At 34.7% G+C, this 25,401-nt stretch overlaps 1 protein-coding gene across 1 annotated transcript; it reads right to left on the bottom strand.

Annotated features, from left to right (window-relative positions):
• Positions 1 to 5,365: 5,365 nt before the first annotated feature.
• LOC136275757 (uncharacterized) lies at positions 5,366 to 6,823 on the bottom strand. Its single transcript, XM_066085685.1, has one exon. It carries the CDS (start codon positions 6,675 to 6,677, stop codon positions 5,763 to 5,765), a length of 915 nt encoding a protein of 304 aa, XP_065941757.1. The 5' UTR covers positions 6,678 to 6,823; the 3' UTR covers positions 5,366 to 5,762.
• Between the last annotated feature and the right edge of the window lie 18,578 nt (positions 6,824 to 25,401).

Below are 25,401 nucleotides of genomic sequence, written 5' to 3'. Positions count from 1 at the left end.
GTATATCTTTGTCATCATGTTAAATCTATGAATATTTTGTCATTCAAAATCTAGAAATATATTTTAATTATATTTATTGAATTAATAATTTTACATGGAATGCATATACCACAAAAAGCATGCAAATTCCATGTGAGAAAGGTTTTGTGTAAGCAATATAGCTTTTCATGTAAACTGTAACGTTTCGGACAATTCGTGCAAAGCGTACAAGAGTAGTTTTTTTTCTAACCGTGTTAAACGTTTAATTTATTTTTTTTTCGGAATGCTTCTCAAATTTTATCAATTATAGGTACGTATTAACCTGTTATATATTTATTATGTACTCCTATTCAACTATTTAAATTTAATAAAGTTAAGGCCTGCTTACCTGCTGTGAGTTTTGTGTTCACGTCAAAACATTTAGCGGGACCAGACTTGTTTGCTGTGTTGTGCTTTTCCCCGTGTAAACTGGGCTGGTGCCATTGCACTCCGAACACTTTATGTAAAAAATGGAGGCTAGACCATATTTCCTCTCACTGACACACCATTCGAGTCTTAAAGTATTGGAGCAATGGACACAGGATCGCAAACCCTCGATCAAAATGTCTAGTTCTATCACTCTCCTTTCCCCGTTCTATACATTGGCCTGACTGTCGAACTCTTCTGTTGTCTGAATTTCTTCAACACTTTCCTCTTCTTCTTTTTTGGTGAAAAGTTTTAAATTGGATAAGTCTCTTACTAGTTTTTGCAGAGATGATCCTTCCTTTGTGTCGCATTTTCAGAATTCAAATATTGAATCCATAACAAGTAATGTTATTATGACGTAATTTTATATACATATATGACAGGAAAAGTAAAGCCATTTCCCGCAAAAATGAAAATTTCTATAATAATAAGTCAGACGCAAATATCTTACTACAGAAGAAAACAATTATAAGGATTGACAGCTTGTCATAATATTGTTTAATTTTCTATTGTTACGTATATCTAAATTGTGAAGATGAATTTAAAGGGAGCACAACACCTTCTATCAATTTCTTTATATGTATTGTTAAAAAGACTGTTTAAAAATGTATAAACTAATCTGTTTGATTAATATCAGTGAACAGAGTTCAATGTCGTACCTCACCCCTCTTATTTAAAATTGGAACGTGCAGAATATTTATTTGTACATTACATGTCCTGTATAATATATACTGTAGAATAATATAAATATTTCATATTTATGATTAACAAGGAAAGGAAGAAATTTTAGATTTGTAAAAATATGTGTGAGAGTACCCGGTTCCCCATCTAAATATTTCCATTTTCTGATTAGTAAACAGTCTCAAAAATGGGTGATGTTCACTTTCTACATACTAGTATGTATCTTATGAACTTTTCATTGGCAATTTTATAAAATTACTTGACTACTTTCCTCTCTATATCTGGGTCCGAATAGCCATACATAATATACTGAACTATATAGTTCAAATTTACCTGTGGAATTATGTTATATAATGTAAATAGTGTGAAATGTCTCCATTGTGACGTCATAAACAAATGTACATAAATCGGCCGCTCGAGTCGTCAAAGCTGCGTACAGGAATTGATGACGAAAGCAAACCCGCGACCCACCTTAAAAATTAATGAAAGAGCTTCTTGTAATGCATTAACAGATACATGCAGCGCGTAAAGATGATTCACATTTAATTTCCAAATGTTTTTATTCATATGTACATTTTCATTTCATAAAGATGAACCTGATATGGTAACACAGATTGTCTAAAGGTGCCTCCTACCAAACATTTGTGCTTTTTAGTAGGGATGTCAACGAGTTCTCGACTATTGCTCGGTACCAGCGATCGTCGACTAACAATTTCTTGGTCGATTTAATTAATCGTTAATTTTTTTATACTTTGACCAATTGCTATATATTTGTAATTCAAAATGCCGATATTGTTAAACATAAACGGATCCGCCTTTTTAATTCTTAACGCCTCAGTGTTTTCGTAAAAGGCATCTATAGCGTCGAATCTAAACCGGTTTATATCCATGGTTAAAAAAATTTATTCTCGATTCGAACACCAACCCATAAACATGCCTCCAAAATCTTAAGTTTAGAACTACTTAAAAAGGACTCATGATGGAAAAACTGCCATATGTAAGTTATGCGATTCTGAACTAACATTCTGTGGCGGAACAACACACATGCACTACCATATCAAACGCCGACATCCGTTAAACTAAATCGCCGAAATCTTCTAATGAAAGTTTTCTTGTAAGTTCCCCACAAAAACGACCTAGCGCAGAGCCTGAAAAATAACTGTTGCTATAACAAACATGATTATTAAAGACTGTCTCTTCTAAAATGCTGTAAATAAGGAAGGTTTTAAGAAACTTTTTTGGATTACTTGCTTCAAATTTTAAAATTCCCTCTTAAAACAGTGTAAGATCGCGAATAGTACAACTCTACGATCAAAAAAGGAGTAAGGTACATGGTTTTTTTTTTTTAGACAACCTAGATTCGGTGTCTTTCACTACCGATACATCACCCCTGTGAATATTATTGTCATTCAAATTTTAGACCATGTGGTTTTATTTGACCCTTTCAGTTTCGCAGTAAAAATCGTACCTCGTGTATAAAGTCTATTTCACAGCAGATCTAGGTTATTGTAGTCAAATATTAAATCTAGAGGTTTATTGATTTTAAACTTTATCTTGATAAATTGGTGAATAAACTGTGTTCTAGAAATAAATGTGACTATACAAAAATTAGTTTTTGTCTGCTGTTGCAACAACTAACATGCTAAAATGAGATCCCTCCTGAGGATTAAGTTTCGATCCGCGCCTGACCTAGTAATAACATCAATAGTGAAACAGACTATACCATTTTATGCAGAATGTTCTCTGAAAATGGCTCGATATACTAAGTTTTAATGCAAAACAGACACCCATTACTTTTTTTAAAACATGGTATTGCACACCACAAGCATCAAACATGGCTATGATTTTATTAAGCTACCCAATGTTTATATTTTCAACCACTCTACACGTGGTTGAACGCGAACGATAACTCTGTTCTGAATATTATCGTTTAATATAAATAACTGCTAGATGTTGAAATAAATCATACATCTTGAAAGCTTATCCCGTTTTATCATAAATCAAAGTAGGATATGATATGAAAAACGACCAGTACTTACGTATTTTGAGAATATTATCCGAACACTTATGCTTCCGCTCGAAATTTCACAGTAACTGAACAAATCTCGGTGAAGTCTCGTGAACTTTCATTTGAGCACCTCTGGATTTATTACGTACTTAGCAACGATAAAGAAAACATTCCGAACACATTCGCAGGGGTGACATGGACTTCCAGAACAACAGAGAGTTACATAACAATAAAGAAACACCATATAACTGATGAATGGAATATGGAATGTTATGTTAAGGCTGCCCGATTAATTTCACAGCGATAGGTAGAAAGTCATTTGTCTGTACTTCATAAGATATGACGTCATAGTTAACTTTGACGTCACGATCTGCATTCCTTTCGATCGTTCTTAGGGTATGTATCGTAACGTAATAAGTGATATTCATTATGCATAATAAAACCGCTTCATTCCTTTGCATAGACACTGTTGTAAATACTAGTGATACTAAATTCAATATTACCGATATGGAGTATAAAAAAGCAACAGTTTTAAAGCTTTGTAATAGATAGATAGTTATTTATAAACTAATGGTTTTCAGACTCCCCCTGCTACGTGTAATCTAATGAATGGTGATATGTATATGCATATAAAAAACGGCTTGGCGCAAGTGAAAGATAAAAACAATCTCAGTATATTTTACGTGAAATCGGGAGAAAAAATAAGTACCAATGTGAATCTTGCTGGCGTACATTGAGCCTAAATGGTAAAAATGTGCCTAATTTGTTGGCGGTGCGAAATGTTTTGACAATATTTCAAATAAACGAAATATTTATATGAACCCCCAGCAAGAACTGCAAAATACATTAATTATCGAAGGATTTTTCAAAAAAATATTTTTGATTTAATGTCATTATTGACTTGCGCCGATGCGATTTTTATAGATTATTTACAGTGTTGGAATGCACCAAATATAGTGTTGGATGTCACTGTTAATTTATGTAATAAAAGATTAAAGAAACTCGCTCGGTTAAAGTATTTTTCGATAATTAAAATAGTATCATTTTTCGATACATATTTAGCTTCGGACAGTCTTAACATAGCCGCGAGAGGTAACTACTTACATGTGTAGTGAAAAGTATGTGTCAGTGTCGCAGATCTATCTAATTATTTGTGGACTGTTGCGTAAAAGTCTGGTAATTAACGAAGACGATAGTTCTTCAGTTCGCCGAACCAAAGATTCAATTCGAGAGGAATTGAATCGTCGATACAAGGCATCGGCAAAAAGTATCCCTGTACTTGCATCTTTTCTTGGCCCGCGGTATAAACGACTGACTATCTTGTCATCGGATCAGAAAAAAAATAGCGAAAAAGAAATTCAGAGCCGAATGGATGAGATCCTACTCACATGCATGAAAATTATTAACAACTGTCAAAAAACTAATGTTTGCGAGGAACCAGAACCCTCCCCAGGCCTTAACGTGTTCGGAGACCAAGTGGTATTGACTTCTTACAGCCGCATCGCCAGAGAGGGGCGAAAATTCTTGCGACTCGGAGTTAAAACTGAACATATCGGAAAAGTCCTACCCTGACAGTGACCCCCTTGTTTGGTGGTCAACAAATACTTATTTGGCCCGTTAGTTTTAGTGCCAGCCACCTCAGTGCCATCAGAAAGGATCTTTTCTTCGGCAGGCATACTAGTGTCAAAGCTATGAAATAGACATTCTTCTGACATTGTTGATCAGATTATATTCTTGAACAAAAACTTTTAAAGCTGGTACATATACTAGTAGCCATTATCAAAGAGACGGGACTTTACAAAATTGTGTTCTTACAGTTTTGATTAATAAATTAAAAGCAAGCGTATTATGTTTTCGTGAAAACTACACTATGTTTATCAGTTACGGGTCAATGATTTGGCTACGTTTAGCTGCATGGTTGTTCGAATAGCCTCAGGTGATAGATAAATGGTCAAGCCAGTGAGAGCAATTGATCAACTATTTTTTACGGTTTGTTCCCGTTTTGCACACATTTGAAAATTTGGTATCAAAAAAATGTATGCGAAACGGGAATTTGACCAGGTGAGATAATTGCTTAATTGCTATAGTCTGTATTATAAACGGGGGAATGGACAAGAAACAAGAACACATTATTTGCAATGATATTTAATATATTTATTTTCATCTTACAACACATGTCATTTTTTATCATAAAGTATTAGACTATTTAATATTAACATCATAATACATACTCATTCTCATTTATTGCAATAGATACTCATGATAAAAAAAATATAGGACAATAAATTAAGCACATCTATTTTTACATTTAAATATATGTTTTTTGAAAATATAAATGCACAGTTAATAATAGTTTATGCACACTGACCGATCATCCAAGGTGAAGAAGATGAGATGCCGCGTCCAAGTACTCCATGATGTGTATATCTCCGTCGATGATTCTGTTCTTCAGCTGGGTCAGTCGTTGGTCAATGCGTCGATACCTGACTTCTTGTGGTCTCTGCTTGGCTCCTGCTGCTGTCTGAATGATATCCGCTTCGTTGTTGGCTTGGATGCACTGAAGAAGGCTGATGAGTCTGTAGATGTTCGGATGCGCGGCGTTCAGCTGTTTGTTGATCTTGGAGTGCCATCATTCTAATATGTTGTTGGTCCTAGGTCCGGTGTTGTCGAAATGGTTCCAAAACTGCACATCTGTTCCTTCAATCCACTGCTCTGTCGCGTAGTCGGCGAATCTGGTGATGTCCACGTTGATTTCCTCGGCGTCCTCCAGGATGTTGAACCAAACATCTTCTACTGCGTTTATCGGGGCAAGGGGCAGGAATGCGGCACGTCTCACTAGTTGCTGTACTCCATCGTTGTTGCGGTACATGGTGGCTAATCCCAAAGACTGAGTCTTCCAAATACACTGGGTAAAATGAAAGAAGCATCCCTTCACTGTGGCATCAGGAAACACTAGCTGCAACACATTCCTCACTGCAATTTCGAAATCACACATCACAATCTGTGGCTGAAACACAACGTTGATCTCTCCGCAGTAGTTCATAAGGAGGCAAAAAAATCGCTGGTAAATGACTTTACTTTTCCCGGGAAGCAGTCCAAACACTAAAGGATAAGTCCGACCGTTGATTTCTCCGTGGATGGAATACAGTTGGTAGAACTGGCCAGGTGAGGAGTAGCATGTTCCATCCATGTAGACTCTGTTGCTGGCGGCGAGGTAGTTGATGTTGATGTCTGTTCCAAAGATCACAATTCTTGAGTCTTTACCATCATCAGCCACAAGGAAGTTGTCTCCAGCGTTGGTACGGGTCCATTTTCCCTCTAAGATGATATCCTGTGGTGTGATATGGAGTTTCGGAATTTCCTCCCCACGTTGGCGGTAAAGGGCGGACTTGCAGGCGTAGAAAGTCGGGAATGATGAGGTGACGTTGTGATGATCAGGCTCAGATTCGATGAATTCCTCTGATCGGAGAAGGCATCGTTCTTCCTCATAGATTGCTAGCATTGGTTTGGTCTCTTCTTTGCTTCTCTGTTTTATTTTCTCCATGATTCTTCGTACTTTAACGTCGATGGCATCTGGTTCATGGTTGTGGTGATGCACGAACTTTGTGATGAACTCATGATGCGTGTTGAGTCTGGCAGCACATTCCGGAATCACACACTTCCAGTAGCGTCGGTCTCCTCTCCGAGAATTGATCTGAAATCAAACAAAAGTATTATTAATATGTACAAGTTCACATACAATAAACATAAGTGTTCTTTAATTTAATTTAAAAAATGTTCTTAACAAAGCTTCATTATTTCTTTAAGTATGAACATATTGCATTGTGTTTTTATTTAACAATTGCCTTTCCTTAGTAAATATTTGTGAAATATGATACCATGTATTGATAACCGTTGAATTCGAGACGTAAACCGCTAAACTTGTTGGACAAGAAAGTAGCATTAGCCATGATGAACCACTTCCAACAAGAAAGTAACTGCAAGCATAGCATTAGCCATGATGAACCACTAAGTGTGAGTGATAAGATTGCAGAATTCAACATCATTTTATACTGAATGTTGTTTATACTACAAAATTTATAGTCACTTTGATGCAAAAATTATTTATAATGATAATTCACCAGCTTGGATGGACACGCTATCTTAATAATATAACAAAATATAGTCACTTAGATGCAAAAATTATAAATAATGATAATTTACCAGCTTGGATGGAAACGCTATCGTGATAATATAACCGGTTCAGCGTCCTCGGTGAGATACTTTTCACCTTGATCCTATAATCATCAATCATGAATCAGCTTCCATTTGGCTTGGGACCGACAATTTTTAACTTTTATTCACACAATTATAAATCTAATGTAAACCATTATTTTTTTATCGATTACCTGAAAATCGAGTATAAAATAAAAAAAAGAAAACAAATCGCCGATAGTAATTAATCGTAGAACACCGCAAAATCTCTATAATCTTGTTATCGATATTACCATTAATCAAAAAAACACAAAATAAATATTTTTTAAATTTTTTATCATTAATCATAAAACACAAATATATATATATATATATATATATATTTAATATTAATGTTCTTTGGCATATATATAAGGCGTAAAGCACAACGAAATCTTGTCATTGTTCTTGTTTAATGCGCCGATAAAACACAGGTAAAAATCCAGGTAAATCACGAATCGAAAGCAGACTATAATCGCTATAACAACACATGTCACACCTATTGTTATATACCCAATTATCAAATGTGTGCAAAACACACACGGGAACACGCCTTTTTAACGAGTACTCGACTAAGGCCCCCAATTAATCGACTAAGCCAAACGAGTAAAATTTACATCCCGAATTTTAGTAATACTCAATTCAATTCAGTTTATTTCGCTCACACCATGGAATGGTACATGAGGTCAATCATTATACAGTTTAAAAGTCAGAGGTACATTGTATAAATGAATAGATAAGTAGTAAATAAATAGTAAATAAGCATAAATATACAATATATACTCAAAACATTGACCTTATCTCTGTTGTTTGTTGTACAACTCTGCCCCTCTATATATTTAGATGCATTACAAGACTCAGGTAACCGATCGATAACAGAGCCGCTAGCTTTATGTTACATGACATAAAGATAACAATATTTAAGGCATTCCCATTATTTTTAAGCAATTTTAAAGGACTTTTAAAAATAAGAAAATAGACGCAAAGTAAACTGCATACACGGTACATGTATGCCCTAATGTATTCACATTGTATGATATGTCTCTGAAAAGTTGTTCCTATTTTGGATTCGTCCACAAATTAATGAATGAGACATTCTGACGCAAAGTCTTGTATTGCCTTTCGTATTAATGAAATTACCATTTGTTAGAAGGGTTTCTTCCGTGTGGGTCGGGTTAGGTACAATGTATAAAAAACAAAGGGTCCTCCACACACCTGGAAAAAGTTCTGCCTACAAGCTCATTCTTCTAAATAACTTAAAGACGTGGATTTTTAGTATGTGTTCCACTTAAAATGACCCCAAAAATCTCACTTTTGGGGGGAAAATCAACTTTTTAAATTTCACCGCTGTTCATGGAAATAACAAAAACCTGCAGTATTCGAGCTCGGGACTTTCGAGTTGTTAGACTGAAGGAACACTAACTGCGCCAAGAGATAGACAACAGTTATTGGTGGAATAAACTGTATCACAATGCTCTAAAATCGCCATGTTGTGACGTACTGTCCTAAAATGTAGAAGTCACGGGTCGTTGACAACGATAAATCAGATCGAACGTTTGAGAACGATTTTTAAATCCAAAATACAGTCATTTTTAATCGGTTGACGTGTGAGCATGTGTATTTAGTAGGCGGGCATCCTTAACCCCATTAATTTTAGACGAATGAAATCAGCTAGCAGATAGAGAAAAGAAAACTTCCTGGCAATTTAGTTCTTCTTTTAGATTTAGAAAATTTATGATTTTGTTTATTATAATTAAACATCAACTATTAATTTAAACACACTCTACCACGCTAATACACAATCTTGTTGCGATGACCCCTCCCCCGGCCATGATACCTATTTTTAAACCAGGATTACACACGTACTTGAATGTGAAAGAAGAGATGCTGGAAATTAACTGTTAACTATCAGTTACCGATATCATCTCTTTGGAAATGTAGTTCTCCTCTAGTAGGTACATGTAGTAACTGATAATTTTGAAAAACATAGAGGAATGCATGATCGAATAATTGATTCAATATTTTTTTTTCAGCATGTTTTTGTTATGATAATAAGAAAAAACCCTTGACTTCAGATCGGAAATATCTTATTTTCCTTCCTTCCCTTTTCAATAAACAAAACAAACCAACAATAAGCGTTTGACAATCTCTACCTGCAGATCAGTAGCTCTTAGTCTAAGAAAGAAACGAATGGACGACCAAGGACCCAGATCGTCCTAATTTCTTGAATATTGCCATTTCTTTCGTACTCGGATGCATGTTGACCGAGGCTCACCAAGACTAAATGGTTTGTATTTTAAGTTTTAAGACCGCGAAACATTAATTGGCAAGATTGGAAATATACAGCATACGTCAATTTCACTTGTTGCAGTCAAAACATTTGAAATGGGCGGGAACAAATTGACATGGACGTCTGAGAAAACATCGGATTGAAACTGAACATGTAGTTATAGGAAATGTAATTCAATCCACCTCGGCATTACTAACTTGCTTTATATACATGTTAATTAAAGCGATCGAAAAACATTATATTTAGTATCAGCAAAGTGATTGAAAAAAATTTATTTTACCGATTAGTATATAATCAGCAAATATGAGACTATCTCAATTCGGGAGAGATAATACGCAAGGCAATTTCCGATGACTTCAGAGAATCAGTCGTCAAAAGTCTGATATCAAGTGGGGTTTAGTCACAGAGAAGAACAATCAAAGTTCCCATTAATAAGATTAAAATTATATCCAGTAATAGAATATATAAAATGTTTCATATAAGAAGTCATCGGACAATGCTTTGCCCTGCGTATGATACACCCCTGCGAATGTGTTCGGAATGTTTTCTTTATCGTTGCTAAGTGCGTAATAAATCCAGAGGTGCTCGAATGAAAGTTCACAAGACTTCACCGAGATTTGTTCAATCCCTGTGAAATTTCGAGCGGAAGTATAAGTGTTCAGATAATATTCTCAAAATACTCAAGTACTGGTCGTTTTTCATATCATATCCTACTTTTATTTATGTTAAAACGGGAAAAGCTTTCAAGATGTAGGTCTTATTTCACCATCTAGCAGTTATTTATATTAAACGATAATATTCAGAAGAGAGTTATCATTCGTGTTTAACCACGTGTAGAGTGGTTGAAAATATAAACATTGGGTTGCTTAATAAAATCAAGCCATGTTTAATGCTTGTGGTGTGCAATACCATGTTTTTTAAAAAAATAATGGGTGTCTGTTTTGCATTAAAACTTAGTATATCGAGTCATTTTCAAGGAGCATTCTGCATGAAATAATAAACTGTTTCACTATTGATGTTATTACTAGGTCAGGCGCGGATCGAAAATTAATCCTCAGGAGGGATCTCTTTTAAGCATGTTAGTTGTTGCAACAGCAGACAAAAACTTATCTTTGTATAGTCACATTTATTTCTAGAACACATTTCATTCACCAATCAATGAAGATAAATTTTAAAATCAATAAGCCTCTAGATTTTATATTTGACTACAAAAACCTAGATACTGTGAAATAGACTATATACTCGAGGTACGATTGTTACTGCGAAACTGAAAGGGTCAAATAAAACCACGTGGTCTAAAATTTGAATGACAATAACATTCGCAGGGGTGTGATAGTCATTGTGCTGTTAGAAAAGAACAGCTAAGTTAACCATGGAAGGCAATGTTACAATCTTCTAAGTTTTATTGATAAAGTGTGTGCCAACATATGGTAAAAGGCTGTAACAAAAAATAGAACACAAATAAAGACACCATTACAATACCATGTCATACAATACACACACAGTCACATGCATTTATATTCTAGCAAGCTATCTTTAAGAGTTAATAGAGAGAAATTACATATTCAGAAAACTTAATAAATTCAAGATCTATTAATAAACCAGAAACTTTTAAAACAAATTGTTGATACTAAATATACAGAAATAGCACATTTAAAAATGGCCGCCAAAGTATCGATTAAAATATTAAACCGTGTTCGATTAAAATGAGTTGATTTACACATAAAAAGCAATCTAAGAAACAGAGATATTCATAACTATGAGTTTATATAATCAGTCTTACATTTTGAGCAGGCTAGGATATCATTCAAATCAAGGAAACGAAGGTGGAGCACCTCGTGTATTTCGACTAGGTAAAACGTTGGATCAACGAAAACATTGAAGAGTTCCAAAATACAAAAACATTAGATAACTCGTACAACAAAGACAAAAAAGGGGCATAACTCTTGTTTGATTACAGCACACTCCCCGTCTGGTATCTTACTGATACCACTATTACATTTAGTAAAGAAAAATAATACAATAAACAATCGATGACAAGGTTCGACTAGACTATTACTCTAACAACACGACAAGTTCTTGCACTGGTCTGGTATAGAAGGTAGGTTTCCCGTCACGGATCGTTCTAACCTCAACTTTCCGGACTAAGTCATCTTCACTCTTAAAAACTCTCGAGACAATGCCGACTGGCCAATTGTTCCGATGCTCCGAAGAATCTCGAATAAGTACAACATCATCAGGATTCAGGTTACGATGTTCATGCTTCCATTTACGGCGGGTTTGTAGAATGCTCAGGTATTCCCTCCTCCAATGACGCCAAAAGATATCAGCGAGCACCTGCACATGCTTCCATTGCGCTTGATAGATGTCTGGAAGATTCAAGGAATCGGACACAACAGGTAAGAAATCCACTTTTCCTGTCAGAAGCATGGACGGACTAAGAATCATGGGCATCTCTGGGTCTGCCGATATTGGAACAATTGGGCGCGAATTAATAATGGCGCAGACTTCACATAAAAAGGTAGCAAGAGTTTCATGTGTGAGGGGTTTGGATCTGGATTCAAGTAGCATAGAGTCTAAAATCTTTCTGGTCATCCCTATCATTCTTTCCCAGATGCCTCCCATATGTGAAGCATGAGGAACATTGAATATCCAAGTAATTTCAGAGTTGCGCAAGAATTCTTGAACGGGTCCTTCCTCTACCTTTACTGTATTCATCTTCATTTCTTCAGCTGCTCCGATAAAATTGGAGCCTCTATCAGAGTGTATAAACTTCACAGGGCCACGGATTGCCAAGAAACGACGGAAGGCGTTTATAAATGAAGAACTTGACATCTCCTCTACAATTTCTATATGCACTGCCCTACAAAATAGGCATGTAAAGATGATTCCCCATCTTTTGCTGTTAGCGGCACCTCCTCGAGTTTTGCGTGTAGCCACCTGCCAGGGTCCAAAGGCATCAATGCCGACTGATGTAAAGGGGGGTCCTTGGGTTATCCTGTCTGTAGGAACATCAGCCATTTTCTGAGTTTCTAAACTGCGTCTTAGCTTACGACAAGTCACACACTTGTGTATGAGAGAAGAAATCAATCGTTTGGCGCCAATGAGCCAATATCCTCCTGTGCGCAGAGCTCCTTCCGTAATAAGTCTTCCTTGATGCTTGGTTTGTTCATGAAAGTGACGAATAAGTAAGGTGGAAATGTGGCTAGCTTTAGGTAGGATAATAGGGTTGACTTCTCTTGCAGGTATTTGTCCGGCTGCTCGATTGATCCTGCCTCCAACACGAAGTAGCCCATTCTCTGGTGTTGGGATTTCAGATAAATCGTTAGGTATGTCCTCGCATTCGAGAGTAGATGGAAGGTCTAAAGTAACATTCTTGTCAATAGATCGCACTTTGAGTACGAGAACATTTCTGCCATACATAGCTGTCTTTCCTGAACATGTAGTTAGGGTGAATTTGGTAGGTACACTAGAGATATTCAGGATATCTAACAGTTCGGGTGAAGCAAGTGTCTGATTGCACTGATCGTCCACGATCACATAAATACGGTGCACATTGTTCGGGTTGTTTTCATGAAACACATCCACAAGAAAGGTTTTGCTGCAAGATTTTCCTTGGAATCTGTCCCCGCAGAAAGTCGTACACTTTGATGTCACAGTACTACTTGTCGAGACCTTGGACGTTGAAGGTAAGTTTGCTTGGCCAGGTCCAGAGGAGTGTGGTTGTGTAAAGGAGTTGCGAATTCCCTCCCCGCCATGAATGCTTGGGCTCCAAGATGAAACTTTATCCACATGTAGTGCTGTGGCGTGGTTGGAATACCCGCAGATTTTGCACTGAATTCTCACTTGACAGTCCTTAGGTAAGTGTTGGGTTGACAAACAACATCTTGTGCAAATGTTTCTGCTTTGTAAAAAGTTTTTTCTCTCAGTAAGTGGCTTTGCACGAAAACCATAACAGTCATGTATGCTGTGATCAGCCTTGTGATAAGGACACCGGTTCGGATCAACTCGTCCAGGGTCAGTCACCTCTGATTTACGACTTTGCACCATAGGACTACGTACGGGTCTGTTCTTATTAGCAGGAACTGCTGGTCTGTTATACACAAATGCAGGGTCATTTCTTATAGCACACATTTCCTTGAGAAAAGTAACAAAAAAGGAAAAGGGTGGAAATGGGACTTGATTTGTTCTTTTGTGGGCAGATGCTCTAGTGATCCACTTTTCTTGGAGGCTGTAAGGTAACTTGCTGATAATGGGGTTCACTCCTGAAGATGAATCATAGTAGGCTAAGCTTGTGGCAAACTGGGGGTTTGTTTTCAACGATTCAATCTTGATTAAAATGTTCAGTAGGTCGTATAGTCTACTATTTTCACTCGAACCTATTTGTCGAAAGTTCTCTAATTGTGGAAGCAGCGAAGACTCAATCAGTTCAGGTCTACCATACATCTCGTCTAATCGTTCCCATATCAGTTTGACAGCACAGTCGGCATCACCAGGGTTGGCATTACGGATGCTGGTGGCCACTTCCTTCGACCTTCCTGAGAGACGGTTTACGAGCAATTCAAGCTCTTCAAATTTTGACACTTTTATTTCAGCCACAATGCTTTGAAATGAAGATTTCCAAGAATTGTACGATTCAACTTTATCGTCGAAATTAGAGAATCTTTCTGGAACAAGCTGTTTTCGCATGAGGAATAATGTCAACTCTGACAAATGTGAGTCCGCAGATGACATCTGGGTTTGAGGGTTCTGTATTTCAACTGTATTTGACGGAGGATCAACAGGAAAATGAGCTGCACTATTGTCTGCAAAATGTTGTCGCTGGATATAAGATGGACGATAAGGTGTGGGAATAGGAACAGTTTCGGCAGGAATCGGAGTACGAAGGTCTGCATCTTCACGTTCAATGTCATTATCATGTGAGTTCAAGTTTTCAACGTATCTTCTAGTTCGGTCCTTTCTATTGTCTGTAGTAACAGATAACGACACATCATCCTCTTCGTCCTCTTCATCCATCATCACAGCACTTTCTTGTTTGAGTAGATTCAGATTTATCTCTACTTCTTGTTTCTTTCTTGCTGGTTCCGCTTTGTGGGTAATTTCTTCTTGTTCTAATTTCAGCTTTTCTTTCTGAAGTTCTGCTTCCTTCTTCAGGTATTCTAATTTCTGCTCTCCTCTTCTTCTTCTTTCTGAACTTGAAGTAGTAGAAATATGTGATGCATTTTCCACCAGGTCCATTCTTAAATTCTTTATTTCTTCTAAAGCGTTTTCTACAAGTTGTGACGCTCTTGTATAATATGCTTTCAGTTTCTCTTCTTCTTTTCTTGCAAGTTCATTATTAACTCTGCGTAAACATTCTCCATACACATTGACTCTTTCGGTATATTCTTCAAACACAACACGAATGTCATTGTCGAGTTTTCGTAAAGATTTCACATCTTTCTCACTATCTTGTATACTAAGAATAGAATCTTCAACAGAATTCCAGGCTCTGTCTATAAGTTTTCCATTTTCCTTACACAATGTTTCAAAGTTCTCTAAAACTTTCTCTGTAAACTTAATTTCACGTTTAACATCTGTTGACATTTTCAAGCTGACTGTATCACACTGTGTACTTTATGGGGTAATGTGAGTTTCAATGGATCCATAAACCTGGTAAATCCTTTTACTGTGCTGTTAGAAGAACAGCTAAGTTAACCATGGAAGGCAATGTTACAATCTTCTAAGTTTTATTGATAAAGTGTGTGCCAACATATGGTAAAAGGCTGTAACAAAAAATAGAACACAAATAAAGATACCATTACAATACCATGTCATACAATACACACACAGTCACATGCATTTATATTCTAGCAAGCTATCTTTAAGAGTTAATAGAGAGAAATTACATATTCAGAAAACTTAATAAATTCAAGATCTATTAATAAACCAGAAACTTTTAAAACAAATTGTTGATACTAAATATACAGAAATAGCACATTTAAAAATGGCCGCCGAAGTATCGATTAAAATATTAAACCGTGTTCGATTAAAATGAGTTGATTTACACATAAAAAGCAATCTAAGAAACAGAGATATTCATAACTATGAGTTTATATAATCAGTCTTACATTTTGAGCAGGCTAGGATATCATTTAAATCAAGGAAACGAAGGTGGAGCACCTCGTGTATTTCGACTAGGTAAAACGTTGGATCAACGAAAACATTGAAGAGTTCCAAAATACAAAAACAATAGATAACTCGTACAACAAAGACAAAAAAGGGGCATAACTCTTGTTTGATTACAGCACAGTCATACATGTATCCCCGAATTGGTATCTTTTAACATTTGCTTATTATATACTTATTGATGAAATAAAATGTTTTTCAACCACTTTTCTGATACTAATTAAAATGTTTTTCGATCGCTTTACATTAGTATGCAAGTTAGAAATGCTGAGGTTGATTGAAAAAACATTTCCTATAACTACAGTTTCAATCCGACGTTTTCTCAGACGTTCGTGTCAATTTGTTCCCGCCCATTTCAAATATTTTGACTGTATCAAGTGAAACTGACGTAAGCTGTATATTTCAAATCTTGCCAGTTATAGTTCCGCGGTCTTAACTGCGTTGAAAGGTAATGTTATATTGGCATTCCGATAATTTTAAATAAGATAAATTGAATATAAATGATTAAAATTACCAGCGTCGATCTTCCCCTCTAGAAGGAAAGGGGGAGCCCCCCCCCCCCCCCCCCCCCGCAAAATCCAAATTTCTTTTAATCACTTGTTCATCATAAAGAAGATGGGTGAATAAGATGGCGCAACTCTCCATTTGATTTTGTCGTAAAATTCAATTTCGAATTTAACATTTTTTTCCAATTAAATATATTTAATATGTAATAATACAAGTTTACAAAAGGGTAACTTCTAACAAAATTCAGTTTGAAATATTTCAAAAAACGATAAGAAAAAAATAAATCCTTAAGTTTGGGTGGTACGAACCCACAACTTAAAAACCTTAGTTCTATAAAGTTACCTAATGTCTGGTGCTCTAACCACTGAGCCATTTTATTCTCAACAAAGTGCGTTGTTTAAATGCTATATGAAACGTTGGCAACGTATTTACGGACTTGTATTATTTATCTAAAACGTTCAATTGTTGGGCTACAAAATGACATATTTAAAGTATAGTTGGACATCTCCACATTTTTGTCGATTAAAATCGGTTTTTAGGTTTCATTAAACCGCATTTAAACTATGACAAAAATATGGAGCTCAGACCCACTCTATGAAAGAAAAGGCATTGCAGTTATAACAATTACACCAGTTTGAGGTTTTGACACGCATAAGCCAGTTTAAATCAACCTATTGTAAGTATCTAAAATATTTAAGGATTACAAACCGATGCTACGTTAAATATACATTGTTTTTAATTATTTTTTAAAAAAGTATCAGATTTAATGATATTTTAATTTTGCAGTATCTATTCATTCCTCATATTGGGCATCTTACACGCCTTATTCACTCATCTTCCTACCACAAATATGCCTGACACTCCCCTGGCAAACTCAAATAACTGCCAGACCCTCAACCCCCCCCCCCCCCCCCCCAAAAAAAGTTTCTGATCTGCGCATACTCCCCCTCCTCGGAAAACAAAATTATTCCTCAAAACTCTTTGTAAAATTTCCAGGATCTCCGAATATATTTTAAAAGATTCATTGGCGCTTGCCGCGTTCGATAAAAAATGCGTGTAAAATGTTGTCTTTTGACCTTCATACCAGCAGGCTTGGGGTAATGCTAAATGTGATGGTAATGAATTGCAACGCATTAAATGTTTTCAAAGTAATGCTAGTAATGTGTAATGCCATAAAATTAGCATTACAAGTAATGGTAATGTAATTCTTTACTTTCCAAAATCTAGTGTAATGCTGGCATTACATGGCATTACTTTGCATTATAATGCTTATTTATGCATGTTAACTTTAAAAAAAATGTGATAAATAAATGAATAGGTGAAATTGTATTTGATTAAAATTATATTAAAGAAGAAAGAAATAATTCTTGAGATAAAAATGTTTTAGTTGTACAGAGTATTATAAAAAAAAGATTTTTAATAAGTTCGTTTTAATAAATTGTAATATTACTAGATATAACAAAAGAATTCCATAACATAAGAGTGTTGTTACTAAGAGTTTGAAATAATTTGAACAATTTACTCCAATTAGTTTACACTTCAATAAAGAATGTGACAACAACACACAATGCCCCCAGGATAATCTAAGTATCAAAACAATCTATTGTTATATGAAGCGCTACACCCTAATCCCTTTCCCTTGGCTATGTTCCATTAGAAAAAAGGAAAGACATGCCTCTTTAAAAATAAAATGAATGCACTGTCCATCCATGATCAAAATCAAAATCACTACCAATATTATAAGCCATTTGAAAATAATTTTACTCTCTCTCTCTCTCTTTCTCTCTCTCTCTCTCTCTCTCTCTCTCTCTCTCTCTCTCTCTCTCTCTCTCTCTCTCTCTCTCTCTCTCTCTCGTATATTAATACATTAGTTTGCATTGATAGAAAATACAAGATTCATGTAATTTTCTATTAGAGCACTTAATATATCCTAAGATGAAGATTGCCAAAAAGTCTTTCAGTCAAAGCTTCCACTGCTCCTTTAGAGCGTGTATTTAGTATATCTGGGAAGATTTTCTGTATAAAGAAATACGATTAACATATACTAAGAAATATTACTGGGAAAAACCCTCTGTTAAAAATAAATACAATTAAGTGTACAAAATTACAAAGTGTTGTGTAATCTGGGAAAATACCTTTATTTAGCTTGTAATAACAGCAACGTTATTCCATAATTTGTTTTCCGTTATGCATGTACTTCTGTGTCTCTAATCATACCTGACATTGTACCATGGTAAATGTCTATAAGTATCAATTTACTAATTATGTGGTATGTTGTTCATCATGCCATAAGATGATTATATATATTAAGCAAATAAAGAATGAATCTGGAATAAGTCATTAGGTCTTTCCACCTTTCAGGTGAAAGACCTTTTGTATTTCTTATGTTTTTTATTATTAGGTCTTTCCACCTTTCAGGTGAAAGACCTTTTGTTAGGTCTTTCCACCTTTCAGGTGAAAGACCTTTTGTTTTCTTTATGTTTTTAGGGTCTTCCGTTTTAAACGGAAGACCCTCTTGTTATTCTATTGTTTTTTAGGGTCTTCCGTTTTCTACGGAAGAGAAAACGGAAGACCCTCTTGTTATTCTATTGTTTTTTAGGGTCTTCCGTCTTCAGAGGAAGACCCTTCTATTATTCTTCGGTTTCTTTTTCACTTTTCTTATTATTATTATTATTATTAGGGTCTTCCGTCTTCAGCGGAAGACCCTTCTATTATTGTAATGTTTCTTTTTCACTTTTTTTTTTTATTCTTTTTTTTTTCTTTACAATTTTTGTGCAGAAGATTTCTCGGAGATAGGTGGTCCGATTTTTGTCAAATTTTCAGCATCGATCTGTTATAATCTAAAGCTGATACGCTTTTTTCTATTTTGCAAAATTCACTTCCGGTTTGGACTAATCCGCCATTTTGTAATTTTTAAAAAAAGTTCTTGTCCACACATTTTCTCAACAATGAGCAAGGATAGGAGGCTGAAATTATCAGAAATGATAGATGTCATGAACATCTAGCCTCACGAGGAAAATCATCGTTCGGAAATTCCGAGTACGGAAGCTAGCAGGGGTCAAAATATAGGACACGTTTTTGACGAATTCTCCTTGTCCACACATTTCCTCAAAAACGAGCAAAGATAGGAAGCTGAAATTTTCAGAAATGATAGATGACATGAACATCTAGCCTCACGAGGAAAATCATTGTCCGGAAATTCCGAGTACGGAAGCTAGCTGGGGTCAAAATATAGGACACGTTTTTGACGAATTCTCCTTGTCCACACATTTCCTCAAAAACGAGCAAAGTTAAGAAGCTGAAATTTTTAGAAATGATAGATGACATGAACATCTAGCCTCAAGAGGAAAATCATTGTCCGGAAATTCCGAGTACGGAAGCTAGCTGGGGTCAAAATATAAGACACGTTTTTGACTAATTCTCCTTGTCCACACATTTCCTCAAAAACGAGCAAAGTTAAGAAGCTGAAATTTTCAGAAATGATAGATGACATGAACATCTAGCCTCACGAGGAAAATCATTGTCCGGAAATTCCGAGCAGAGAAGCCAAATTTTAAAACTCATATTAAATGTGTTATAATGACCTCAGACTAATTTGAAAACATATATCTAAGATGCACTTTAATTCTGCGTCTGAATAAATCTTTTTCAAATTGATGAGATGAAATTTAAATTTTTTGAAAATTTTAAATTTAATTAAATCGTAATAAAATGACCTCAGACTAATTTTAAAACATAATATCTAAGTTGCGCTTACAATTTTGTGTCCAATGAAATCTTTCTCGAATAAATTGGATGAAATTTAATTTTTTTAAAAATTTAAAATTTAATTAAATCGTGTTTAAATGATCTCAGACTAATTTCAAAACATGATATTTAGGTTACGCTTACAATTCTGCGTTTGATGACATCTTTCTCGAAATAATTGGATAAATTTTAAATTTATAAAAAAAATTAAATTTAATTAAATCTGAATAAATTGTTTGTCGGGTTTCTCAAAAACGAGTAAAGATATAGAGCTGACATTTTCAGAGATGATAGATCTACCGTTTTTCTAATGTACCTCGGTATAGAGAATGTCCGCCGTCACTTCCGGTCGTCACCGGAAGGAAATTTCAAAAATTGAATTTTTCGACTTTTTTATTTTTTAATATTTTTCTTTGAAAATTTAACACCTTATAGTGACCCTTTTACTGATTCAGAATATGTAATTAGTTTTAAAATCGATCAAGGCATTCTCGAGAAATTAAGCGTCAAAGTCCTGAAGCGAGAGTCCGAGTAGCTCAGTTTTTATAGTCGTGGACATGGCCCAGGCGACCCGGGTTCAAGCCTAGAGTTCCGCAATTTTTTTCTCTCTTTTTTTCGCTTAGATCTACGATTTTATCTTTGAATTGATAAGTTTAATCTTATCTATTCATAAATTGGACGGAAGACCCACTCGTTGCTCGCAACGAGATCGAATCTAGTTTTTATTATTATTAATCTTCCAGGACTTTTCTAGTAAATGGTTGTTTATAAAGACTTGAAATTTTCTGTGATTGTAAATCTGCGGATTTACTTATGGCATTTGACCAAAAAAATGTATTTTGTCACTTCCAGTCGAAACCGGAAGTGAAACAAATTTTTCGAAAAAATGAATTTTCTGATCAAATCGAAAAAGAATATGTGTTTTGTAGAGCTTATTAAGCTGAATCTAACACTGAAAGCCGTTTTCAAATCGGATGATGCATTACAGAGATATCGGGGTTTAAAAATTGATTTTTCCGGAAATTTTGATCCCGCGGCCTTGGTTTAAAAAATAGCGTAATGTTCAAAGTAAAATTAACTCGTACCAAAAATAATTGCTAAGTCGTACCTGAACACATTTGGATTTTTTTTGTTCAGTCGTTCTTAAAATCGGAAAGGTTTTTGTTAAGTCGTACTTAAAATCATTCGTATTTTGTTAAGTCGTACCAGGAATATTCGATTTTTTCCATATTTTTATTTTAGTTACTCTTGTTATTGGTTTAAGAGCTCTGCTTCTTACAGGAACTTCCAGCTTTACTTCCGACATTAACGGAAGACCCACTCGTTGCTTTGCAACGAGCTTTGCTCTAGTTTTTTATTATTATTAATCTTCTTGTTTTTCCTTCTGACTTCTTTTTTTGCTTTATATCTCAAAAACCATTCAACCGATTTGCAAGCAATTTTCAGAGATTATGTTAAATTTTTGTCCCTTGAAGCTTTAACAGTTTCAGTCATTAAATCACTTCCGTTTTCTAGTTACGTCATTTTAAAAATTTTCAAAAAGTGATTTTGTCCAGGACTTTTCTAGTAAACGGTTGTTTATAAAGACTTGAAATTTTCTGTGATTGTAAATCTGCGGATTTACTTATGGCATTTGACCAAAAAAATGTATTTTGTCACTTCTGGTCGAAACCGGAAGTGAAACAAATTTTTCGAAAAAATGAATTTTCTGATCAAATCGAAAAAGAATATGTGTTTTGTAGAATTTACTAAGCTGAATCTAACACTGAAAGCCGTTTTCAAATCGGACGATGCATTACAGAGATATCGGGGTTTAAAAATTGATTTTTCCGGAAATTTTGATTCCGCGGCCTTGGTTTAAAAAATAGCGTAATGTTCAAAGTAAAATTAACTCGTACCAAAAATAATTGCTAAGTCGTACCTGGACACATTCGGATTTTTTTTGTTCAGTCGTTCTTAAAGTCGGAAAGGTTTTTGTTAAGTCGTACTTAAAATCATTCGTATTTTGTTAAGTCGTACCAGAAATATTCGATTTTTTTCCATATTTTTATTTTAGTTACTCTTGTTTTAGTTTAAGAGCTCTGCTTCTTACAGGAACTTCCAGCTTTACTTCCGACATTAACGGAAGACCCACTCGTTGCTTTGCAACGAGCTTTGCTCTAGTTTTTTATTATTATTAATCTTCTTGTTTTTCCTTCTGACTTCTTTTTTTGCTTTATATCTCAAAAACCATTCAACCGATTTGCAAGCAATTTTCAGAGATTATGTTAAATTCTTGTCCCTTGAAGCTTTAACAGTTTCAGTCATTAAATCACTTCCGTTTTCTAGTTACGTCATTTAAAAATTTTCAAAAAGTGATTTTGTCAAGGACTTTTCTAGTAAACGGTTGTTTATAAAGACTTGAAATTTTCTGTGATTGTAAATCTGCGGATTTACTTATGGCATTTGACCAAAAAAATGTATTTTGTCACTTCTGGTCGAAACCGGAAGTGAAACAAATTTTTTTGAAAAAATGAATTTTCTGATCAAATCGAAAAAGAATATGTGTTTTGTAGAATTTACTAAGCTGAATCTAACACTGAAAGCCGTTTTCAAATCGGACGATGCATTACAGAGATATCGGGGTTTAAAAATTGATTTTTCCGGAAATTTTGATTCCGCGGCCTTGGTTTAAAAAATAGCGTAATGTTCAAAGTAAAATTAACTCGTACCAAAAATAATTGCTAAGTCGTACCTGGACACATTCGGATTTTTTTTGTTCAGTCGTTCTTAAAGTCGGAAAGGTTTTTGTTAAGTCGTACTTAAAATCATTCGTATTTTGTTAAGTCGTACCAGAAATATTCGATTTTTTTCCATATTTTTATTTTAGTTACTCTTGTTTTAGTTTAAGAGCTCTGCTTCTTACAGGAACTTCCAGCTTTACTTCCGACATTAACGGAAGACCCACTCGTTGCTTTGCAACGAGCTTTGCTCTAATTTATTCTTATTTTTTTCCCCTCTATTTTCCAAGGGACAGCTTTTTTATTATAAGACATATTGAAATAATATTTCCTTCATGTAATTGACCATTTAAAGTTATGATACCAAATGACCCTGTTCCTGATAACCCCCGGAACTTACAAAGTTATTGCCCTTGTTTACGAAAAGCTTGTTATCGCTACTCCTTTGAAACCATAAGAGATAGAATCTTGGAACTTTTACCAATGTCTTCAGTACACTTAGAGGGTTCTTCAGTCTATCATACCGAAAGGATCTGAGGCCCCCTTCTAGTAGTTATTGCCCCTGAAAGTATTTGAATTTCTATAAAATCACTTCCAACTTTTTTATTATTTGTCACAGAGACTTCGGACCACTTGGGATGGAAGCGTGTACCTTGGCCGATCAAAATGACATAAAGGTCAACGGTCAAGGTCATTTGAAAATCTGTTAATTAATGAGTTTTTAGATCTCTTTTATTAAGGGTGGTCGAAAAAAACTTTTTCATGGATGAAATAGGACATCTTAAGACATTTTAAAATATAGCCCCTTGGCTTTTTCTTTTAAATATTAACAGAGTTATTGCCCCTATTGTACAAAATGCTTGTTATCGCTACTCCTCATTAATCGTAAAAGATAGAGACTTGAAATTTTTACCAATGTCTTCAGTACACTTAGAGAGTTCTTCAATCTATTCAATTCGAAAGGATCTGAGGTCCCCTTCTAGTAGTTATTGCCCCTGAAAGTATTTGAATTTCTATAAAATCACTTCCAACTTTTTTATTATTTGTCATAGAGACTTCGGATTACTTGGGATGGAAGCGTCTACCTTTGCCAAACAAAATGACATAAAGGTCAAAGGTCAAGGTCAAGCAATAAAAAAATTGCAAACTTCATCGTTTGACACTATTTTTTATGAAGTAACACAGAAATAATACTTTATTCTATTGAAGCAATCTTATTTCAAACATAAAAAACAATGAGGTGGAAAGACCTCTAATTGTTCGAGAACAATTAGTCTACTAGTTAAATTTGAACCTGAAACTGGGCATGAACCTGTAGATACATGTATGTTAAAGAGTGTTTTATAATTGAAACATTTCAAAAACTCTTTATTTAGCTTTACCTTTTTAAAACAAAGTAATGGTAATGGTAATGCATTATTTTACTCATGTAATTGTAATGTAAAGCATCACTTCAAGAAAATCAAGTAATAGTAATTTAATGCCCAAATTCATGAAGTAATGATAATGTAATGCATCACTTTACAATGTAATTCGCCCCAAGCCTGCATACCAGGCAAACCCACTGTGTAAATATAATCGTCTTCTATGCATAAACACATATGCTGTGCATAGTTAAAGAATAAATAGAAACATGTATTTTATACTTTATTATTTGATTGTTTTACAGCAAATTCCATATAAAAATCTTCCAAAAACAGTGTACAGATACCGAACAATGTATGATGTTTCTATGTCCGATATATATAAGAGTTATTGATTCTTTAAAAGCATTGTAACAACTCTTTCTATCAAAATTAATTTTAATTTAAACCTATTATTTTAATTATTGAAGTTATGTTTGTTACCGACACCTGATGTTCCTCTTTTACAATGTAAAAAGAGGGAAAACAACTTTCAAACATTATTAATATTGCAAGTGTAAAAGTAACAATATGAAGTAATGTATAATCTGATTTGCTGTTTCTTCAGGGAAAATTCATGGACAAGAACATACTCATCTAATTTTCATACGAGATTTTAAATTTCCAATTTACAGTGCATAATGTAATTGACAACCTCCATTTTGGAGAGTAAATAGAATTATGTCTCACCTTTCAAAGGGGAGACATATTGTTTTTGTCGACTTTCTTATTCTTTTTTTTAGGGTCCAACGGAAGACCCTATTGTTTTTCTTCGGTTTCTTATTATTATTTTATTTTTTATTTTTTTCTGACTCCTTCTCGGCTTTATATCTCAAAAAGTTTTCATCCGATTTCCATAAAATTTCAGAGTTTTTGTTAAGTTACTGTGCCTCAAAGATGTTAAAGTTTCAGCATGAACATCACTTCCGTTCAAATTTGGCGGCCATTTTCAATTTTTAAAAAAGTGATTTTGTCCGGAAGAAATTTCCGTAAATTTTGAAGACATCGCTTTGAAATTTTTACTGATGATAGATGTATCAATTCTATAATGTACTTGGGGGTTTAAAATTTTATTCATTAATTTCACTCAAAACCGGATGTAGTTCCAATTTTTGAAAATTTTCAATTTTATCAACAAAAAAAGACAATACTACAGTATTATAGAATTTACCATGGTGAATTCAAATCTGAAATTAGCCT

Source organism: Magallana gigas, chromosome 5 (assembly GCF_963853765.1).
Source record: "Magallana gigas chromosome 5, xbMagGiga1.1, whole genome shotgun sequence".
In the NCBI taxonomy this organism is placed as follows: Eukaryota; Metazoa; Mollusca; class Bivalvia; order Ostreida; family Ostreidae; genus Magallana; species Magallana gigas.
Note: the sequence above shows the minus strand (reverse complement) of the source record. Positions and strands in the feature narration are given on the sequence as shown.

Coding starts and splice junctions, on each gene's coding strand:
- LOC136275757 (XM_066085685.1), bottom strand. CDS start 6,677: ATGGAGAAAATAAAACAGAGAAGCAAAGAAGAGACCAAACCAATGCTA.